This window comes from Anastrepha ludens, chromosome 4, assembly GCF_028408465.1.
Source record: "Anastrepha ludens isolate Willacy chromosome 4, idAnaLude1.1, whole genome shotgun sequence".
NCBI lineage: Eukaryota > Metazoa > Arthropoda > Insecta > Diptera > Tephritidae > Anastrepha > Anastrepha ludens.
In genome coordinates this window covers 86,572,647-86,593,440 of record NC_071500.1, presented here as the reverse complement: position 1 = coordinate 86,593,440, position 20,794 = coordinate 86,572,647, and the positions used below count along the sequence as shown (strand labels likewise).

The following is a 20,794-nucleotide window of genomic DNA, read 5'->3' as shown; positions in this document are numbered from 1 at the left end:
GATACAAAATTTTATAGTTTATCATATTAATAATACTGAATTATATATGTAATATTTAAATACATAACTGATATTAATTTTCTATTGAAGATGATATCCAGCTTTGCGCCCATCTTTTCGGTGGTCTTCCAGGACGTCGCCTTTCCACTGGAATTTCGTCAGGTGCAATCTTAATTAATCAGTTGTTGGAGGCTCTTGAAACATGCTCGTTCCATGCGCGTCTTCTTGATCTTATAAATTTGACAATGTCATCGGTGTTCGTCTGGATTCTAATATCATGGTTTCTACAGCAATCCCACCTCGTTTTTCCTGCTATCGTCCTTAATGTGTGCATTTCTGAAGAGCGCAATAATTGTTTCGTTTTTGTGTTCCCCGCACGAGCTTCTGCACCGTATGTTAATATCGGTCTTACGATTGTTTTATACACACGCGTTTTACTTTCTACATTCATATATTTGTTCTTCCATATAATATCTCGCAGAAAACCTGATATTTTTGCACCATTTGTACATCTTTCTTTCACTTCTGTGACGATGTTCCGATCGTTCGATACATCTATTCCCAAATATTTGAATTGCATTACTTGTTCTATAATGTTCTGGTTTATTTCTAGCTTACACCTTATTGGTTCCTTAGGTATTACTATTGATTTTGTTTTTACAGTTAAAACTTCCATATTAAATTTCAAACCAGTAATAACGAAACGGTGCAAGAGCCTTTGAAGATTATCTTCAGTATCAGCAATTAAAACTGCATCATCTGCATAGAAAATTATTGTTATGTTTTGATTGTTTAGTTTGTAGCTTTGAAGTTGGTTAACTTCAGAAATAATTTTATTTATGATTAGATTAAAAAGTTGCGACCTTAATGAATCCCCTTGTCGTATTCCTGTGGTGCACTCTATACTGTTGGTAAATTTTTCATTTACCATAACTTTAGTTGCGCAATTGGTATTGAGATTCCTAATGACTTCAACAATTTGTCGAGGAACTTTTCTCTCTTTTAAAATTTCCAAGACGTCCTTCAGCCTGACTCGGTCGAAAGCTTTTTTAAGGTCTACAAAACACTTGAAGGCTGGAAAATCAAACTCAATTGATTTTTCCATTATTTGTTGTAGGATAAAAATGCAATCTGTTGTTGATCGGTTTTTACGAAATCCTTGCTGTTCTTCTTGTCCGTGTAGGTATGGCTGTAATTTTGATTATAGGAGTTTTGTGAAAAGCTTTTGGGTGGAATGCAGGAGCGTTATTCCGCGGTAATTATGCGGGACGTCTTTTTCCCCCTTCTTAAAGATCGGGATTGTTATACTTGTTTTCCATTCTGATGGAGCTTCTTCGTGATTCAAGATGATATTGAAAAGTTTTATAAGCTCTTGTTGAAGCTGTATTCCGTCATATTTCAGCATTTCATTTGTGATATTGTCATGGCCAGGTGCTTTTCTGTTCTTCAAAGTTTTTATCGCATATTCAATTTCATTATGCGTTACCACTTCGCTCAGTTTCATATTCATAGCAAGAATCAGATGTTGTCGTGGTGTCGATTTTGTTTTTGTATAGCTCTTTAAAATATGATTCCCATTTGTCAATATTTATTGGATGTAATTTGACAGTTTCATTTACTTCTAACTTCCTGTTTCTTAGCATCTTCCACACTTTCCTTTGCGCACCATACATATCTCGTTCCATCGATTTTGTAAAACCTTCCCAGTAGGATTCCTTAATTTCTCTTATTCTTTTATTTGTACAGTTCCTTTGGTCTTTGAAGCATCGTTCACTCGATTTTGTAAAACCTTCCCAGTAGGATTCCTTAATTTCTCTTATTCTTTTATTTGTACAGTTCCTTTGGTCTTTGAAGCATCGTTCACTCTCTTCAGTTTTCAACGACCTATACTTCAAGTAAGCTTTCCTTTTTCTCATTGGTTATTCGTTTAATTTCTTCCGTGTACCAAGGCGTTTTTTTTCTCCCTGTTTTATTGCTTGGTATTGACCGTTTACCTAAGGCTTCCGTTGCTGCTTCCAAAATATTTGTTTTGATTTTTTCCCAAGCTGTGTTTGGTTTATCTTCTTCATCCAGACTTCTTTCCTCAATTTTGTTAGTTAACCTTCTCGATAGTAAATCTTTCATACTATCGTGATCAAGTGATTCTACATTATATTTTTCTTTTTTGCTACTTTTATCGTGTTTGAGATATTTGTAGCCCATTCATAATTTACGTAATAGAAGAGAGTGATCACTTCCTATATTGGCTGAGTCTAGTGTTCGCACATCCAATATGTTTTGTGGCATGAAACGCCTGCTTGTAGTGATATAATCGATCACTGAATTTTGTCCTTGGGAATTTTCAAATGAATATTTGTATTTTACAGCATGGTCAAAAAAGGTGTTATTATTTCTTAAGTTATTTTGTGCGCAGAAGTTTATTAGTGACTCACCGTTCCCATTTATGGCATCGTCATTAAATCTTTGTTTTAGACCAGCGATCACTGTTCGGCCTATTCGAGCATTTAAGTCACCCATTATTATAATCGGCTCATTATTTTTTATCGAATCCAGCTGGTTTTGCAGATTTGAATAAAATTCAGTTCGTTTTTCTCTAGGTTTTGTTATATCTGGTGCATACACGCTAATTAAGTTGATACTGTTTGGTGTATTTTTAAGTTTAATGCGAAGTATATTACATTTTCATTCATGTATTCTATTCCTTTTATACTGGGTTTCAGATTTTTGTGTAGCAGCAGTCCTACTCCCGCTTTTGCTCTAACTTCCTTACTTACTCCACTATATATCAAGATATAGTCGTCAATCACAATGTTACCTTTGCCTTTTTTTTAGTTTCTGAGAGCGCACAAATATTTATCTTCTTTTCTTTCAACTCCTCTATTATTTCTTGATCTTTATTTATCCATGTCTTTATGTTCCATGAACCAATTCTTATGATGTTTTTATGTTTTAATCTCTTAGTCCTTTGACGTTGCCGAGTCGTTACCGTTGAGTTATTGTTATTGTTATTGTATCCGGGGCTTTGTGTAGTTCTTTAAGCACGAAATTTCTAATGTAGTAGGTTGCTAGCCTGGCTACTTAGGATTTTTACGGGTTTACTCCCATTGGTTCGCAGGAAGTATTTGGTTTTTGTTTCCCTCCTGAGATGTGTTAACAGCCGCTTCTGACATGAAGTACAGACGCTGACCGAATAGCCGCTCACTCTGAGACAGTCGCTACCGGGTTTAATTTTCCAGTTTTGGTCCGTGGGTGGTATTTTATTTCCCACTCCACACGGAAAAGAAGAAGTTCGATTGATGAAAAGAACCTTTTGGACAGCTGAAACCTAACGAAGTTTACCCTTTTTTTGTTTAACGGAGTAACCGACGATGATAAATGGCTGACATACGAAAACTACAGACGAAAAAAATTGTAACCAAATTGCGTTGTGGACACCGTAGCCGAATGGGTTGGTGCATTTAGAAGTGCACAAGTTCGAAATTCCGAGCACGAAACAGCAATTGATAGACACATTTTTTTTTAATTCCAGTCGCTCCCCGGCATACAATGACAAACCTCCGAGTGTTTTTCTGTCAATGAAAAAGCTGCTCATAAAAAACCATCTGCCGTTCGAAGTCGGCTTAGAAATGTAAGTCCCTCCATATATAAATTGCGCTGAATCGACCCAACAGATTACTAAGTCCGCATTAAAAACTTTGACTGTGTGTTTGGTCGGATCTCTCCCTGATATATATATCTCCATCCGCAAACTGGAGCTTGATATCTGTCCCGCTGCTGGTACCTCGGTCTTCATTGATGGCTCCATGAATGAATCATCCAATTTATATATTTCCTTAATACTACCGTTTTTCAAGCAGAAGTCTTGACGATCCTACCAGCATGCGAAAGCTTACTGAACGTGGGAGATATTAAAATTTTTTCCGATAGTCAAGCCGCGATCAAAGCTCTGACAACACCATGGTGGAGATCCAAACTAGTCAATTCCTGTAAGGAAGCGACTAAATCTCTTGGGTGTGCAGGTAACATTTCTTTGATCTGGGTTTCAATACATACGAGCATAGAAGGAAATGAATTTGCTGATGATCTTGCCAAGAAGGGGTCTCTGAGGTCTCCTACCCGATCATCGGCACCCTTGACTGCTTTTAAAAAGAAACTATCTGTATATAATTGGTCCTTAAACCCTTTTTGGCGGTTTGGCTGGGTACAATTTATTACACATAAAAGCACAGAAGAGATGAAGCTCCACTTCTTCGTGTGCTATTTCTTTTGCTACTTGGGGAGTGCCATATTGGTACTTCATACATTCTATCTACCTGCCTTGGTCGGATCGGAAGAGAAACATTAACTACGAGCTACTCCTATTAGGCCAAAAACTCTATCCGGATCTCTACTCTCATCAACTGACCAGATTGAAGCAAACGATCGGCCATAAGTGACCTGAATTGGTCAAGAAAAAGTATGGTATTAATTAGGCGCCAGGAGCACCGCGCTGATGGTATAAAGCTGGCCTCAAAAGAGACTTACACAAATGCGCTGGTCAAGTTTTTATCAATAGCAAAGAGATCTTCACGGTATTTTCTAATTGCCTTCAAAATTAATAAAAATTATTGAAGAAAATAGTGTATATTTGATCTAAATCGAATAATTCGAAATCAAGTGAAAAATTACTGAGAACATTTTACCCAAACGAATATTAAATTTATTCCTGTGAAGAAAGAAACTTGCCTATTTGATTTTTTTTCTCAAATTCTCATGTTTATTCTATTACTATAAATAAGCTGCACCTTATACCCACGTGTGCGACCGACCCTCTATTCTCCTTGAGCTAATAAATTATGTCTACTTATGGAGTGCATGCCAATTAGGCCGTTTTATTTGTTGTAAACATATGCATTCAATTAAATATTGTTATAAGAAATATGACAGTACCATTTCTATTAATTACAGCAGACAATACTCACATAACTCAACAAATATTTTCGAAAAAGGCGAACAAAGCAATCTACCGCCATAATCGGACACATAAAATATTCTGCCACATATAAGGAGGTACAATTACAACACATTAACGGAATTCATTTAACGCCAACAAATCGTAGTTATTATTTCTGTACGTTTATTGAGGTAGTAGAACCTGTAGGAAATGAGATATCTGTTCAAAAACTAAATTAGTACAGTTTGTCTGTTAAAACCTGTCTTACAAATAGAGAAACGATAGCATTATGAGTGTTAATTTTGTAAGTCACAAATCTTTAACACTCTATTAACTATAGCCTCTATAAACTATAGAACTTTTTTCGTTGACTATGCACTTTTGGTAGTCGATATTCATTTCTTATTCAATCAACCTGTTCTTAGGAACATACAACGAGAATGCCTCCATTTATAGGTAATTGAAAGCAAGTATAGAAAAGCTTCTCTAGGAATTTTTATGTTGGTGCCATAAAGATTTTGTCATAGAAGACCCCTAGTGGAATAATAACAATTTTGGAATATTTTAATCCTCTAACGACTTTCCAAATTGGTTTTTTACAGAGCTTCTTTAAGAAAGGGTAAAAATTACCCCTTTAGATGGGAACTAATGCGTTAAAATGTTCCACGTGAAATTTTACTCGATATGTTTTAAACTTTCCTTACGCTTAGACGTATATTTTTATCATTTTTAAAGCAAAACTTGAAACATGAAACCGGAACATGACAATTTAAGTGGACTGGAAAAAAATTCGAGCCATCGAGTGCTTTGTTCCTAGATATGTACCCTCTTTGGGTATTTGGGTGAGCTCCTCCCCCTATGTGTGGTGTTCGTCTTGATGTTGTCCCACACATGGACGGACTTACAGTTTTAAGCTGACTCTTCAGATAAAGGCAGATATTTTTTATGAGAAGCTTTTTCATGGCATAAATCTACTCGGAAGCTTGCCATTGATTGCTGAGGGGTGACCGTTATTTGAAAAAACGTTTTCTATTATTTTGCTGTTTCATGCACGTAGATTCGAAACTACGCACTTCCGAATGGTAGTCACGCATCAACACATTTGACTACAGTGGCCTAGAAAGGTATGCTTTCCATACCTCCTTCCCGTACATATGGTGGTTGGCTCCTGTGGAGGTCTCTCTATAGTCCCTCTTCTTACCTGAGCTCTTATTTTATTATGTCTATCCTAACTTGTAAACTGGTGGAACGAAGCAGGAATATCCTTACCATCTTAAGCGAAAACCATAAGGTTACCTTAATTCGGGTACCGGGACATCGGAGCATTGAAGGAAACGAAAGTGCAGACGAGCTGGCAAGAAGGGGATCTGACATGCTTAACATTCTTGCAGAATCGGTATTCACAACACTGGGTATAATCCAGAATACAATCTCCTCAAACCTACGAATCGCGGGTTGTAGATGAAGGGATTAGATGACATACAAAGTCAGCAGAATGTTATGGCCCAACTAAAACCAACAACAAACATTAATATTGATAAAAATTAAACGTAGGGATGCCGGCAGACTCATGGTGATGACTGGCTTCAGACCGAAAGATGAGCAAGCAGTTAAAATGGGTACCCCTTACAATTTAAACTATCACAGTTGTAAGCAACCGAAGAAAAAGGAAAATATCTTCTACTTCCTCTGTGAATGCCCTGCCATCTGGAATGGGAGGTTGTTAACCCTTGGCAAATCGCTTTTTGAGAACCTTGAAGTGCTGGCCGGCATAGACATAAATAACTTTATAAGGCTTCCCAATCGCACAGACTAGATACGGTCGTGTAGGAATAAATCACATAACTTGTTGGTAGTGAGGATGTGGTAAAAAAATGTTGCGTAAGCGATAATTGGAATCCTGGCGAATCACCAATTATACCAACCAACCACTGCCTTTCTTGTTACACATCTTCCAGTATGTAGTGGCTTATTAAAATCGGGTAGTCGCTTATTAAATATTGCTATTAAATACTCTTAAAAGGTACTCGCAATAGATATTACAGAATCTCCACATGTTCTTTATAACAGGTGCGAATATAAAAAAAGCCTTGTATGCACATACCAATTTTGTTATTGCAGTTGACACAGTTACACTATTTATCTACACAGAGGTGTGAGATTTTACGTACAACCTGTATTAATATGCACATACTCACATATATATAATATGTACATGTGAGGTAAATATAGATATGTACATCAAGTAATACATTAAGAAAATTCGTGGGCGTGCTTAATACATAACAAAAAGTCAGAATTACAGTTCTAATAATGCTTTTACGAAACTAATCATTTGAATTCAAATGAAATAGTGCATGTCTGAACACCCTCTAGCGTCGGTCGTAGTTTTGATTGATTCATGCCTACTCAAGGTCAAGGTACCATATTTTATTCATATATGAATTCAGTTTTGATGGCGAGTATGTGGAAATTTCATACCCTCACCCGAAGGCATAATTAGCCTTTGTGAATGTCCTCTGTAAGTTCCGATAGGAGGCATATACTCAAAATACTGTTTTGCTAAGCCACTCTCTATTCTAGACGAAATTTAGAATGTCTGATACTTCTACCTTAGTGGAGGTAGATGCGATAGTAGGGAAGAAGCGTTTTTTCAAACATTTGAGTCGCTTCTACAGCAACTCTAGACTTTGACGTAGGACGTGTTAAATGAATTCTTCATCTTTCAACTTTGCAACTTTTGTAGAGGACGGGTCTTTGTGAGTGCATGCCATCTTTAGTAAAATATTGTTGTAATAACATAGGGTCGGCAACAGATTTTCACGGTCCAGAATCATACTTTAGAATCAGCCGGGCAGAAGCTAAATGTAGGGTAAATATTTGGGAGAATACTCAAAGAACAACCCATTGGGAAGTCAAGTCAAGTCACAAGAACTCCGTCTAGCCAAAATCAAACATCAGGAATTTAGTGGTTTTCTGACAGGTCACTATTACTTAAATTACCACAACATAGGCTCTATCTATCATTGACAGGTCACATGCTTCGAAAACTACTAGATAGCATCACAAGAATGACACTAGACTGGAACCCGCAAAGGAGCAGAGAATTAATGAAAGTAGTGCCAGACAATAGGACGAGTATTAACTACTTCTAAAACATGTAACAGGATACAAAAGGTCTTTTAGGACGAAATGTCGATCAGTGGACACACGACAGCATAGTGTCTCCTAAGGCGACCGGCTTAAAGATTGAACGTACATCATTTTGACTATTACAGAAACTGCAAGAGTGAGGAGGAGGGAGAGTCTGTCAAACATCATTTCTATCTGATGATTTTACGAATATAAGTCTCAACCAGATCAATGGGTTTACACTTAAAATAAAATCGTTTAACGAGGAGTAGCAGGAGAACTGCTACTGTGGTATCACAATTGATCGGTAACGGGATAAATGAGTTGGTTTAAGACCCTCTGCCACTTTTACTTAGCTACAGGCAGCCTTTAACCGAGCCAATCACCTACCTGCAATGAAAAATTAAAATTAAAATTATACAGATTTTTATTAAAACTTATCATTTGTTTTATTGTGCAACTAGGATTTACATATTTTATTGTTTCTTGGTCCCATTGTGTGAGAGATATGCAATCGATGTAAATATAAAACTTTTGAAAACAGGGAAGGGGAGTGGAAATATACAGACGCATATGCTACACTTTTCAACAACAACTACGAAAATATACTTAAGGGTCTTATTTTATACGTATTTAGTTATACGACTACTTTTTGAAGCCGTAATCAGGTATCCGGCCTTGCCTCAAGCGCTTTCTAAGCTATGAGACAAAGCAAGTGGATCTCCCCATTTGAATATTTCTGCATTAGTTCCGCACATCCTTAGCCGTTCGATGTATACAACTGGCTACATTTATGTTCAGCTTTTAATCCTCTCGGTATAGTAGAGAAACTTTTTTCCTCTTTAACTCCATCGCCGCTACTACTCAGTGTAAGTATACTGAAAGAGCGCTGCTGAGGGCGCACGCACCGGTACCAGCTGGCTTTGGCCGTTTGGATTACGAAATACCATATAATCACGGCCATTAATTAAGCGACGCACGCCACCTGCATCACTACCACCTGGCATCTGGCCATTGCCCAAAAACCCACCACCACCGAAATGTCCATGATGCCGCCAAGGATTCAAAACACCATCCTTACCCAGATGAGACGCATCGGGATGATGTTTATGACGATGATTGTTACTGAAGATGCTTTGGTAAGGAGGTGGCGGTGTGATGGTCGACTCCGAGGATGAAGCAGTCAAACGTTTTTTGTCGCTATCTATTTCCAGCTGACGCAACCAACGTGGCATATGCACCGCTAATCCATTGGTGGTACGTCCAATACCATGACGCGCCCACTTGCTAGTCTCACGACGGCTATTCAAATAGCGGAATAAGATTTCGGTGAAGAAAACAACCATAGCAGTGACAAAGCCGGCAAACATGATGTAGTAGGTCATCATGAGATCGGTATTTCGTAGCTGACGTTCTGTGCCGGCCAGATTTTGTGGGCATATTTCGGCGTTGGGTAGATCTTTTGATGACAGATACTTGATGATGCCGGATTCGACAAGGTTGAGGAGCCTGAAATAGAGTTATATAGATTATTTAAATGAAAAGAAAAAATACAAATTCGAATAAGGTAGGAACTGAGATTGTGGAGTAATAGGGATAATAATAATTCAAGGCACTCGATTTTCAAAAAAACAGATAGAAAATAAAGTCACGGCGTACTCCCTTACGGAAAAAGTGAGCGGAGTGCAGCATTTACAGATAGGTGAACCTGTTCACAGATGGCTTGAAGAATTGATGAAGGTGTATTCTGCGCGCAACTCCTCATCAAGCTCAAGTTCAAGCTACCGAACCACTGCAAAGTGAGTTCTAAATCAAAGAAGCAGCTACCTTCAGCCAAACGGGAATTAGGGCGCTAGGTTTGTTGATGGTGCACTGTACGAGAATGCCTGCCTCCCTTTCGACCGCTTCAAATTCTTTGAAATTGGGCTCATTTAAGTACTTGGTCATAAAGACATCACGAAAACAGTAGAGCAAATAAAATAGTTAGATTGGGTACCCGCAAAATAAGAGGATTGGAGTTCCTTTGACTAGCTGTGTTCTGCTCTTGGAAATATGAACTTTACATCAACACAGCGACATCTTCTTAGATGGATCTGGTGTGCCCAAGAGAACTTCTAAAGTTACCACAGCTTCAACGCTCGAATTTTTTGGGTGCTCTTACTGGATATTGTCCGCCAAGTATACATGCTGTGGGACTCAGCCTATTTACTTCAAGCCCTTTCTGCGGAGGCTGTCCGAAACATGAGATGGAGCCATCTTGGCATCTTCTTCTTAGCTATTCTACTCTCGGGAAACTAAGTTTTATAAAACCTGGTTCCCAGTTTTTTGCTACGCCTGGAAGATATAGCAGTCCTAGAGAGCCATCTGATGAATTTCATCACCAGCATGCAGCAGTGAATACAATCGTGATTAGTAATCGTTCGGTCTCCTTTGTTTGCTTTTCAAAACTCTGAATGTCCATCCCCCTACGCTCTCTTTCCTATTATTTCCTCCCCTTTTTCATTACACGGCATGGATTGGATTTCTGATCTCTCTCATGAGCATCGAATCGAAGATCCACAAGAAATGTGCGGAGTAGCAGAGATAAAGTATCAATGAACTGTATGAGCTTAACGATGTTCATGATGTTAATAGTTTATGTTACTAAAAATAGCGTTAAACTAGGCAATAATTGAGATAAGTAATGGGCCATGTGTGTTAATATATTTTAAAGGCAAGCCGCAGCTAAAAATAGCATAAAAGTAGAAGACTAAGACAACTGAGCTTAATCTATCTCCGTGTAGGTAGTTGAATAATAAGCGCACACAAACTAAAAGCTACATATTTCAGGTGAAGCTCATCCAGCTCGTTTATACAACAGTTTACCTATATCGGCATCACATAAATGAAAAAAAAAAATCGTGTATAACACTTAATATAAACTTCAACTCACTTTGGATCGAAAAGCTCGCTCAAATTCGAGCCAATCGGGTAGGCGAACGAACGATTTTTCTTCAAAAAAGGCTCCTTAGCCATAGCGAAGGGGCAGTGCAGCTTCTCATCAGTCATGCTTATAGTTTTACGATAGCGATAGTCGGCATAGAGTAAATGATGAATAGCCGGCCGATCGCGTATAAATACATAGCCATCCTTTTCGACAAAATTTTGCAAATTAAAAGTATCATTCGAGCTCTTCGAAAATATAGCGTGATTGTTGCGGATCATATTGGACAGCATATAGAGACTCTCGTTGGTCTAGAAAAATTAAAACGAAAATTTTGAATGGATTTAAAGGCATCATTGATTATCCAGCATTACTCGAGCGGATAAGATTTAATATTCCCATTTGTTTCCCTTTCTATGGATAAACACCATTTGTTCGTGCCCTTCGGCAACTTACCTACATACCTACATGTATGTGCATACATACTTACATTTCTTATGGCATACTCTATTCCACCACCACGTGCCGAAACAAAATGTTTATTCTTGTATAGTATATCGCTAACGGTATTATAGGGCAAAGTAAATTGCGATAGCGTGAGAAAAGCTGTTAAATTGGCTGTATAAAATGAAGTTAATATCGTAATGAATATCCACCAGGTGGCAAAGAGTAAACGTGTTGAATCTGCATGAAAAAGAAAATTAATATATTTATATTGAGCAAATATAGAAGTAATTAACTCATGTATGCATTTGATTTGTGGTGAATTTTTTTATTGATATCTAGGCAAGTCAATATTTTAATGCCATCAGTCAAAACCTTTTTTTTTTATTTAGTAAAAAACAAAATTGGATGACTAATTTTGCGCCGTTTGCGCCAATAAAGAACTCGTACACCCACGTGATATGGTTTTAAATAAAAAAAAAATATATATTAAAATACAAATTTAATGTGTTTATGTGTCACATTTACTTTCGTTCTTCAAGCGTATTTTTCCAAACCACAAAAACCATAAACAATCTTCAACACATTCGTACATAGAAAATACAAACGACAAAAACTTACAAAACAAAAAAAAAAGAACTCAGACTTTTAATATATATAAAGGAGAGTTAGTCAAATAATATTTAAGAAAAAACAAAATAATTAATATTTAGTCGGCAAGCCTTTATTTTTTCTCGCAGCATTTAGTCTTCTTGGCATAAATTCAGCCTGCTTCTTACACGTTAAAGGATCTTTTTCCCCCACTTCTTCTTTTATAGCATCTTCTATGTCTTTCTTGCTTCTAATAACATGCTTTTCCTTTTGGTTTTCCAAATGAGCCCACAGATGTTTAATTACATTGATGCCCGGAGATTGTGGAGGTGTTTCAAGTACTTTAGGGCAGTTGTACATAAGTCATAGACGGACATCAAGTGCCTTATGCTTGAGATCGTTGTCTTGATAGTACTGGAAATTGTCCTCAATTCTCAACCTTTCAGCACTTTGGACCAAATTTTCTTTCATAATTGTTAGATATTGTTTGTGGTCCATATTGCCGCTAATGAAGCACAAATTTTCAGTACCAGCAGCGGACATACAACCCCATACCATTACCGATCAACCCCCACATTTAACTGTAGGACGTAAATTTTTTTCCAGCAACTCTCCATTAGGTCTTCTTCACACATATGATTGTCCATCTGACCTAAATATGTTAAACTTCCTTTCATCTGTAAATAAAACGTACTTCCAGAACTCGAAATCGTTATCCCATGACGCTTTGCGAGTTTTATTTTCTTGCGTCGGTTATTCTCGTTGATGAAAGGTTTTTTCGTGCAACTCTTCATAATTATTATTTCGCAACACCATAATGTATACTTTCAGTGTTGCAGTTAAAATTAAGGTGTTGGGCTTAGGAGTACTCAAATTTGGATTTGTCTTAATCTGTTGCACTATCCTCCGTTCCCGTTCATCTGCATCCGAAAACAGTTTTTGTCGTTCCAATTTCTTTTTATTTTCCATAGATTTTGTTTCTTTGAAACGATTTATCACGTCGTATAAGATCAATCGGGGTCTATCCACTATTTCTGCGATCTCCCGAACGGTTTAACCTTTTCATGATAACTAATAATTAAATTTCTGACTTCAATTGAGCTTTGTCCACGCTGTCTACCCATCTTTATATTACTTTTATATGATAAAACACGACTGAAATTTTATTGTAATTTATTACGTTTAGTTCTTTCTTTGCACAGTTCTACCGAGAGAAAATTAATTGTGGGATTCTCCGTTTTCAAGTGCCAAGCAATCGTAATAATTCCAGACGTCCGACTTCGTTTTTGGCACCAATTTTGCGAATGCTGCATAATACATTTTTTATATTGTAACAAGGAGGTAATGGCGGCCGCCGTAGCCGAATGGTTGGTGCGTGATTACCATTCGGAATTCACAGAGAGAACGTTGGTTCGAATCTCGGTGAAACCAAAATTAATAAAAACATTTTTCTAATAGCGGTCGCCCCCAGGCAATGGCAAACCTCCGAGTGTATTTCTGCCATGAAAAAGCTCCTCATAAAAAAATCTGCCGTTCGGAGTCGGCTTGAAACTGTAGGTCCCTCTATTTGTGGAACAACATCAAGACGCACACCATAAGTAGGAGGAAGAGCTCGGCCAAACACCCAAAAAGGGTGTACGCGCCAATTATATATATATATATTTATATAATGGATTTATAAATTATTATTACCATTTGTAAAATCCCATTTGAATACCCAATAGAAAAATATAAGAAAAAAAAATATTTAACTTGCCTTTCTCACTGTACATATACAGTTAACGTCAAAAGAAAGTGTGCACAATATATTGACAAGTTTGGACTACTTCTTGGGTTATGTTTTAATTTTATACTTATATATAAAAATAAATAATTATACAGGTACCTATGTATATTTTTCAAACATTGTACAAAAATTGTAAATATTCGGCGCATTTTCATCAAAATTTCAAACTTTCATCAAATAACCGAAAAAAATTCAAGTGTGCAGTTTTATAGATCATTAAATTTTGATATAGCAAAGTCTAAGTTTTAAGAAGGTCAAAAATCACATTGATTTTTGAGATTTTTTTTCGATCGTGGTCTTGTGCATTTTTTCCATTTACCTTCTACTCCACCTCCTTTTGTATGGAAGAAAAAACCCAACACCGTCAGCAGACAAAATTGCACTTCATTATACCAAAATTATGTGATCTATAAAACTGCATGCCTGAATTTTTTTTTAATTCTGAGTAAAAAGTTCGAAATTGGGATGAAAATGTTGTCGCATATTTACAAATTTAAAGTCCGAGACTTTGCTTTATATGGTTCTTGAACTATATTTTTATAAAAAAAATAATTGAAGGTGCAAAATTAATAAATAAATAGCCAAAACTTATCAATCAGTTCTAACTGTCCCTTACTAAATTCTTTCAGTTAAAGTTCCATATCTCCGTAAGTTTTCCTCTGATTACCTTGAAAGTTTGATACAATATTAAGGAAGCATTCACCTTTAGAAAAATTCAAGAAAAAACAATATTGATATCACTAGCTCCAGTTCCTTTACTAAATTATTTCAGTTAAAGTTCTATATCTCAGTAAATTTTCCTCTGACACTATATTAAGGAAGCGTTGAACTTTAGAAAAGTCCTAGAATAACCAAGATTAATTTTTGGAAAAATCACTAAAATGAGCTTAAAGTCTGACTAGTTCCAGTGGTCCTTTTCTAATTTTTTTTTTTAATTCTGTTAAAGTTCTATTTCTCAGTAAATTTTCCTCTGATTTACTTGATAGTTTGACACTACACTATATTAAAGAAGCGTTAAACTTTAGAAAAACCCTAGAATAACCAATACCAATTTTTGGAAAAATCAGTGAAATGAGTCTCACTAGTTCCATGTGTCCCTTACTAAATTCTTTTAATTAGTTCAAGTTCTATATCTCCATAAGTTTTCCTCTGATTTGCCTGAAATTTTGATACAATATTAAGGAAGCGTTAAACTTAAGAAAAATCTAAAAAAAACATAATTGGTTTTTGAAAAACAAATTAGTGAAATGAGCCTAAAGTCTCACTCCAGATGTCCTTTACTAAATTATTTCAGTTAAAGTTCTATATCTCCATAAGTTTTCCTCTGATTTGCCTGAAATTTTGATACAATATTAAGGAAGCGTTAAACTTAAGAAAAATCTAAAAAAAACATAATTGGTTTTTGAAAAACAAATTAGTGAAATGTGCCTAAAGTCTCACTCCAGATGTCCTTTACTAAATTATTTCAGTTAAAGTTCCATATCTCCGTAAGTTTTCCTCTAATTTACTTGAAAGTTTGACACTATATTAAGAAAGCGTTAAACTTTAGAAAATACCTAGAATAACCAATATTAATTTTTGAAAAAAATCAATGAAATGAACCTCAAGCGTTACTAGTTCCAAGTTGACCTTACTAAATTTTTTCAGTTAAAGTTCTGTATCTCTTTAATTTACTAAAAACTCTACATCTTTATTTCTAAATTGTGACGCGAATATATTTTTCAAAATACTTGTAGTATTACCTAACTCAAACCGTCATGGGCACAGTTACTTGCCTGCAATTGGCGATAATGTGCTGCCCTGCTTCATCAGAGCGCCATACACAAACCAAGCACAGTGGCCCAATGAATAGGGTTTTTGTTCAGTATCACCAGTCATACGATTGCGTAATATAATCAGCATATAAATAACGGGTCCAACCGCCAGCAAGGATATGAAAATCAAAATCCAAACCCAAAAATCGAATGGAGCCATCAGACCTGAACCAGTGGCTGATTCGCGTGGACGCTGCATCACCATAATCCATTCGCCCTCATCCAAAGTCGTTGACGAGTAGAAAACGAAACTGTGCTGCTCGCTGAGGGTGGGTATAAAAGCTGCAGCTACATCTGCTTCCTATGGAAAATTGCACGCGCCAAAAAAAAAGGAAAATTCATTTAATTAAAATTTTGTGAATTTCAAGCATTAAATTATGGCAATTATGAGGTTGATTGTGATTATTACTGAAAATAAAATTTATATAGAAATAACACATGGACTGAAAAAACCCGGTAATAGTACTAGCTATGAAAAGATAGCTGTAAAAATTTCGTGATACTCTATTCTTAGCCCCTGAGTTATTGTGCGCTACTTTTGTTATTTTATATTTTAAAAACAATGGATCAAAAAGAATTTCATGTTTTTATTTTACACCGCTTCTTGATGGGAAAAAATATCGTTCAAGCGAAGCAATTGCTTGAAAAGTGTTATGGGAACTCCGCTCCATCAGAAACAACAATGAAACTACGGCTTGCTGTCCTCAAACGTGGTCGTAGAGACACCAAGACATGGGTGATGCATTTTCAAGTACACTTCAGTTTCAAAAAAGTTTTTTGAGTAAAAAATTTCGTTAAAAATATGCTACATTTCAAAACCTTAAGTATTTATTATCTTTACTCACCGAATTATTTAGCATCTTTATCAAGCTTTTCTCGTAATCCTCTCTTGATCCAATAATATTTTCTTCCGGTACGACTACTTCGTATGTGAATTCAAGTTGTTCTTGCAAGAAGTCTATCAACTCAAATGCCACACCTTTGCCCACTCGCGTATCATTTTCAATCACCGTATAACTGAGTGGATAATCCTCGAGTGTGGCAATCACCAGTTTTCTGCCCTTAATCCACTCTTTTAAACCATTAATTTTCTGTTGCTTCTCAATTATGGAGTTAACCGTTTCAACCAGTCCTTCTTCCACTGTTGAATCATCAACTGCCGATTCGGGTAGCTTCGTAATCACTTTACCACTTTCATCCAATTGTATAAGATTAGCGGGTAGACGTGTATCGTTAAGGTTTGTGCAGGATAGGCAGAGTGCTGCAGAAAGTATTAATTCGAAGCCGGTCATTGCGAGAGCGCTGAACTCTGCTTAAGTTAATTTTTTTTTTTCCTTTTTTTGGTGATTAGTTTTTTAAATTATTTCTCTGTTTCTGCTTTTTAATGATGAGCAAAAGTAATTGAACTTAATTTTGTATCGTAGCAAAACTTTGTATTTACACATAGCGCCAAAATTCAGCTGTCAATGGGCATACACTTATCTTTCGCTGACAAATGAAGCGAATCTGGAAATCGAAAGAATTCGAAAGCAATCAAATAATTTGTTGATTGCAGAATTTTCAGGTATTAAAATTTTTGGAAAAACATTGATATAAGGTTAAAAAAATTGTAAAAATTTGCTTTAACACACTTTAGATGTTGAGTTCAAGCATTTTTATTTTGAGATAATTTTTTAATGCACTGTATACATTGGTGGAATTTTTAATATTTAGCATAGGATTAACGAAGCTAACAATGTTTTATTTTAATAGAGGGATTCAATGTCAAAGAATCCAAGTATTTTGGGCAGTGTCGACAATTCTTTTAAAAATTAGTTTATTTGTCGGCTCTAGTAAAATAAAAAGTAAACTGAAAAGGTTTTGAAAAAAATTTAATAATTTTGAGATTTTTCAATTTTTCAAAATTTTGGAATGAGGTTTTTTAAAGTGAAACATTTTCGGTTCTTTTACCGTTCTTATAGCTTTTTTTTGCTTTAATTTAAAATACATCTTTTAAAAAATTTGTTGGGGAAAATATGTTCACTGAATTGTTTAGTTGAAATAATTAAAATTCCTTTGGTAAATAACTAAATTTATGTTTTTTTCTTTAGTGGCAGTTCTATATTAAATTTTTTCAAAAATGAGAATAAATACATCTTAAAAAAAATTTTTTTTTTTGAAAATACAATAACTAAATTCATTAGTTGAAAATTTTGGAAAAATAACTAAATTCTTTAATTTAAAACTATTTTGGAAAGATTCTTTTGGAAAAAACTAAATTTTTTAGGCATTTATGAAAAAAAAACAACGAGAGTGTGATATTTTTCATCAATGAGGATAAAAAATTTATTGCAAAAAATATTAAATCTTTAATTGAAAATTTTTGAGGAACATTGTTTTGTTTAGTTTAAAATTTTTTTAGAAAAAAAAAAAATGTTTTTTCAAAATAAGGATAAAATACATTTAAAAAAAATGTTGGGAAAATAACTAAATTCTTTAGTGGAACATTTTTCGGAACAAAATTTTTTTGACAATTATGAAAAAAGGGAATGATATTTTTCATGAATGAGGATAAAATATATGTATCTTAAAAAATGTATTGGAAAAAATATTAAGTCTTTAATTGAAAATTTTTGAGGAGCATTTTTTTTTTTTGTCGAAAAAATAGAGGGATGACATTTTTCAACATTTTCAAAATAACCAAATTCTTTAATTTAAAATTTTTTAAGAAAAAAATTGTTTGTTGTCAAGCCTGAAAAACAATAGAGGTATAATAACTTTCAAAAATGAGGATAAAATACATAAAAATTTTTTTTGGGAAAATAACTAAATTATTTAGTTGAAAATTTTTTTGTCATATTTGAAGAAAAGAATGAATGTTTCTTGAAAACTAAACATAAAATTAAACAAAAATCTCTTAAAAACTGGATTGGGAAAAATATTAAATATTATATGAAAGAAGCGAGAAGGAACTTTGCTAATCGCCCTTCTAGAGGTTTGTTAGCTAGGCGTACTAGTTGTGCCTACTAAATCTGGCATTGCAGCCAAAATGAGGTGTCTAATTTGTGGTGATGGTATGAAGACTCGGCTAATTAGTCTTCAGCTTCAATTATTGCATGGCCACTAGTAGTAATCAGGCTACATACTTCAGTAAATATCTTGACGAGTGAGAAGACTTGCACCTTCACCGCGCCATTTAAGTTGTTCTCGTTGATTTCAATGCCGACCTGGAAAAATGTAAAAGAACAAGACAGCTTAGAAATTTAGCTACTGCAGAAAACAGCAGATTTGCAGTGTAGATGAAATATAGCTGTATTGAGAATTACAGCAAATATTATGGGAAACAGGACGCCAGGAAAATAGGCTTTCAAAATAATTCTTCCATAAAATAGAATGTGCGCGAGAAAACTGTCACTCATTTCCTTAAGGAATGTCTGATCGTGACATTTTCTAAGCTGATCTTCTTTGCTGAGGGTGTGTCGAACGTCAAACGGATTTATCCGGTTTCGCAATACTTGAGCCACTTGAGTAAATTTATTAGTGAGTCAAAAAGGTTTGATAAATCAAGTTACGGTAACAACGTGAGCTAAACCTGAACCTCCTGAACCTACTTTGTGTGTGATGCGGTAGAAGCCATAGGTTACGGCAGAAAGAGAGGAAGTTTTAGAGAGGCCACACCGACGGAGTGTTTTAATGGCGCACTAAAATAAGGAAATAAGCAGCGTCAGTCCACCAGGAGGTGCGACTACAAGCTTGCATTTGCCTTGGCTCGCTATATAAATATGTGTATTAAATTTAAATCCCCCACAGTGGCGTTGTGCGCAACGCGTAAAAATCCTTTCCATTGAGTATAGAAAATAGCAACAAAGCCTCGGATGGGACCAGCGACTGTAACGGCTATGGCAAACAAAGCACGGCCAAAATCGCTTAAGTGGTATTATCTTTCAGCAATGCAACGAAATGGTGCCTCCATACGCTAATTAACTCCTGAGTAGACTTCTGAGATAAACAGAAAGCACTGCAATCAACAAACCAACCAACTGATTATTTTCCAGAGAAACCCCAAACGGAGTAGAATTTGGTTTTAATCGGCTAATTCATGGGAATTATCAGTTAAATTCTATTTATTTTATTTTTATTTTTTTCACTTTTTTTAACTTTTTATTACTTCTCTCTTTACATAAGTATTTTTTTAAACGACTTCTAAAAGTAGTTAATTATTACAATATTATTTTTTATTTTTTATTATTACTTAATCATTATTTCAATATGCTGACCAGCACTGCTGTCGTTTTTCTTGCTCAATTGCATTTATTTTTTATAATATATATATTTTTTTTAATACAGTGTGAGCCTCTTAAACTTAGCTCATTAATAACGATTTTGTTCAAATCATTTACCGTCGCTTTATTTTACTCAACCTTTTCACATTAAAAAATTTTTACCGCTTTTCAACCGTTTCTCATCATCGCACGACATTGACTGTTCTACGAATCTGTGGATGAAATCTATGACATTTTTTTTTCTATTTTCATAAAAAATTATAATCCACTCGGAGACCAACACAAATCTAATGTCAGTCAAGACAAAGACAAATAGAAATTATTATAATTATGTGCATACACGTATGGAAGGGCTGGAATGAATATTAAAAATGAGTTGTAATCTTACACACAAACAAAGTTACATGTGTGCACGAATGCAATACAATTGAACACTATTACCACACAGGTACGGTCAAGTAAGTATAATACATATATGCAGGTAAACATTGCAGGGAAATCAACTGGCGCCGAACTTGTATCACGACCTACTTTTTAATGTGGAATATATTCAATTAACCTCTTCGGCTGGACATGAAACTTTCAGAGATTACTAAGCATAGTCTCAGCTATTAATGAAAATATAAGAAAAAAATATGCGGATTTGGTTTTCAAAAATTAGACAAAAAATAATTTTACCAAAATTAAAAAAATGTTTGCCAAAAAAATCCCAGTCTCAGCTATTCATGAAAAAATAATAATCTGAGGGAATGGTTTTTCAAAAATTAAAAAAAGAAATTTACGCAAAAATTTTAACAAAAAAATAAAAAAAAACAGTCTCACTATAAAACTATCCAGAATTACTGAGCATTGTGTAATTAGTAATAGTGACATTAGTAAAAAATAGGTCAAATCTAAGGAATTTATTGT

The 20,794-nt window shown here is 35.1% G+C and overlaps 1 protein-coding gene across 2 annotated transcripts; it reads right to left on the bottom strand.

Annotated features, from left to right (window-relative positions):
- Window positions 1-8,495: 8,495 nt before the first annotated feature.
- Window positions 8,496-20,076, bottom strand: LOC128860071 (glutamate receptor ionotropic, delta-1). Of its 2 annotated transcripts, none has more exons than XM_054097313.1 (6): window positions 20,024-20,076; window positions 16,469-17,129; window positions 15,585-15,924; window positions 11,479-11,672; window positions 10,998-11,299; window positions 8,496-9,574 (listed from the first exon to the last, which is right to left on the bottom strand). In XM_054097313.1, the coding sequence occupies exons 2-6, from the start codon at window positions 16,913-16,915 to the stop codon at window positions 8,926-8,928; spliced, it is 1,932 nt and encodes a 643-aa protein (XP_053953288.1). In that variant the 5' UTR covers window positions 16,916-17,129; window positions 20,024-20,076; the 3' UTR covers window positions 8,496-8,925. The 2 variants fall into 2 exon arrangements, with proteins under 2 accessions (XP_053953288.1, XP_053953289.1); XM_054097314.1 differs by having other exon boundaries at window positions 20,003-20,064.
- Window positions 20,077-20,794: the final 718 nt, after the last annotated feature.

Bases quoted from the DNA above. Each gene is read 5' to 3' on its own strand.
- LOC128860071 (XM_054097313.1), bottom strand. From the start codon at position 16,915: ATGACCGGCTTCGAATTAATACTTTCTGCAGCACTCTGCCTATCCTGC. The intron at 15,925-16,468 runs GTGAGTAAAGAT...AATTTTCCATAG, and splicing joins TAAAGATGCTAAATAATTCG to GAAGCAGATGTAGCTGCAGC. The intron at 9,575-10,997 runs GTGAGTTGAAGT...ACTCTATTTCAG, and splicing joins AGCGAGCTTTTCGATCCAAA to GCTCCTCAACCTTGTCGAAT.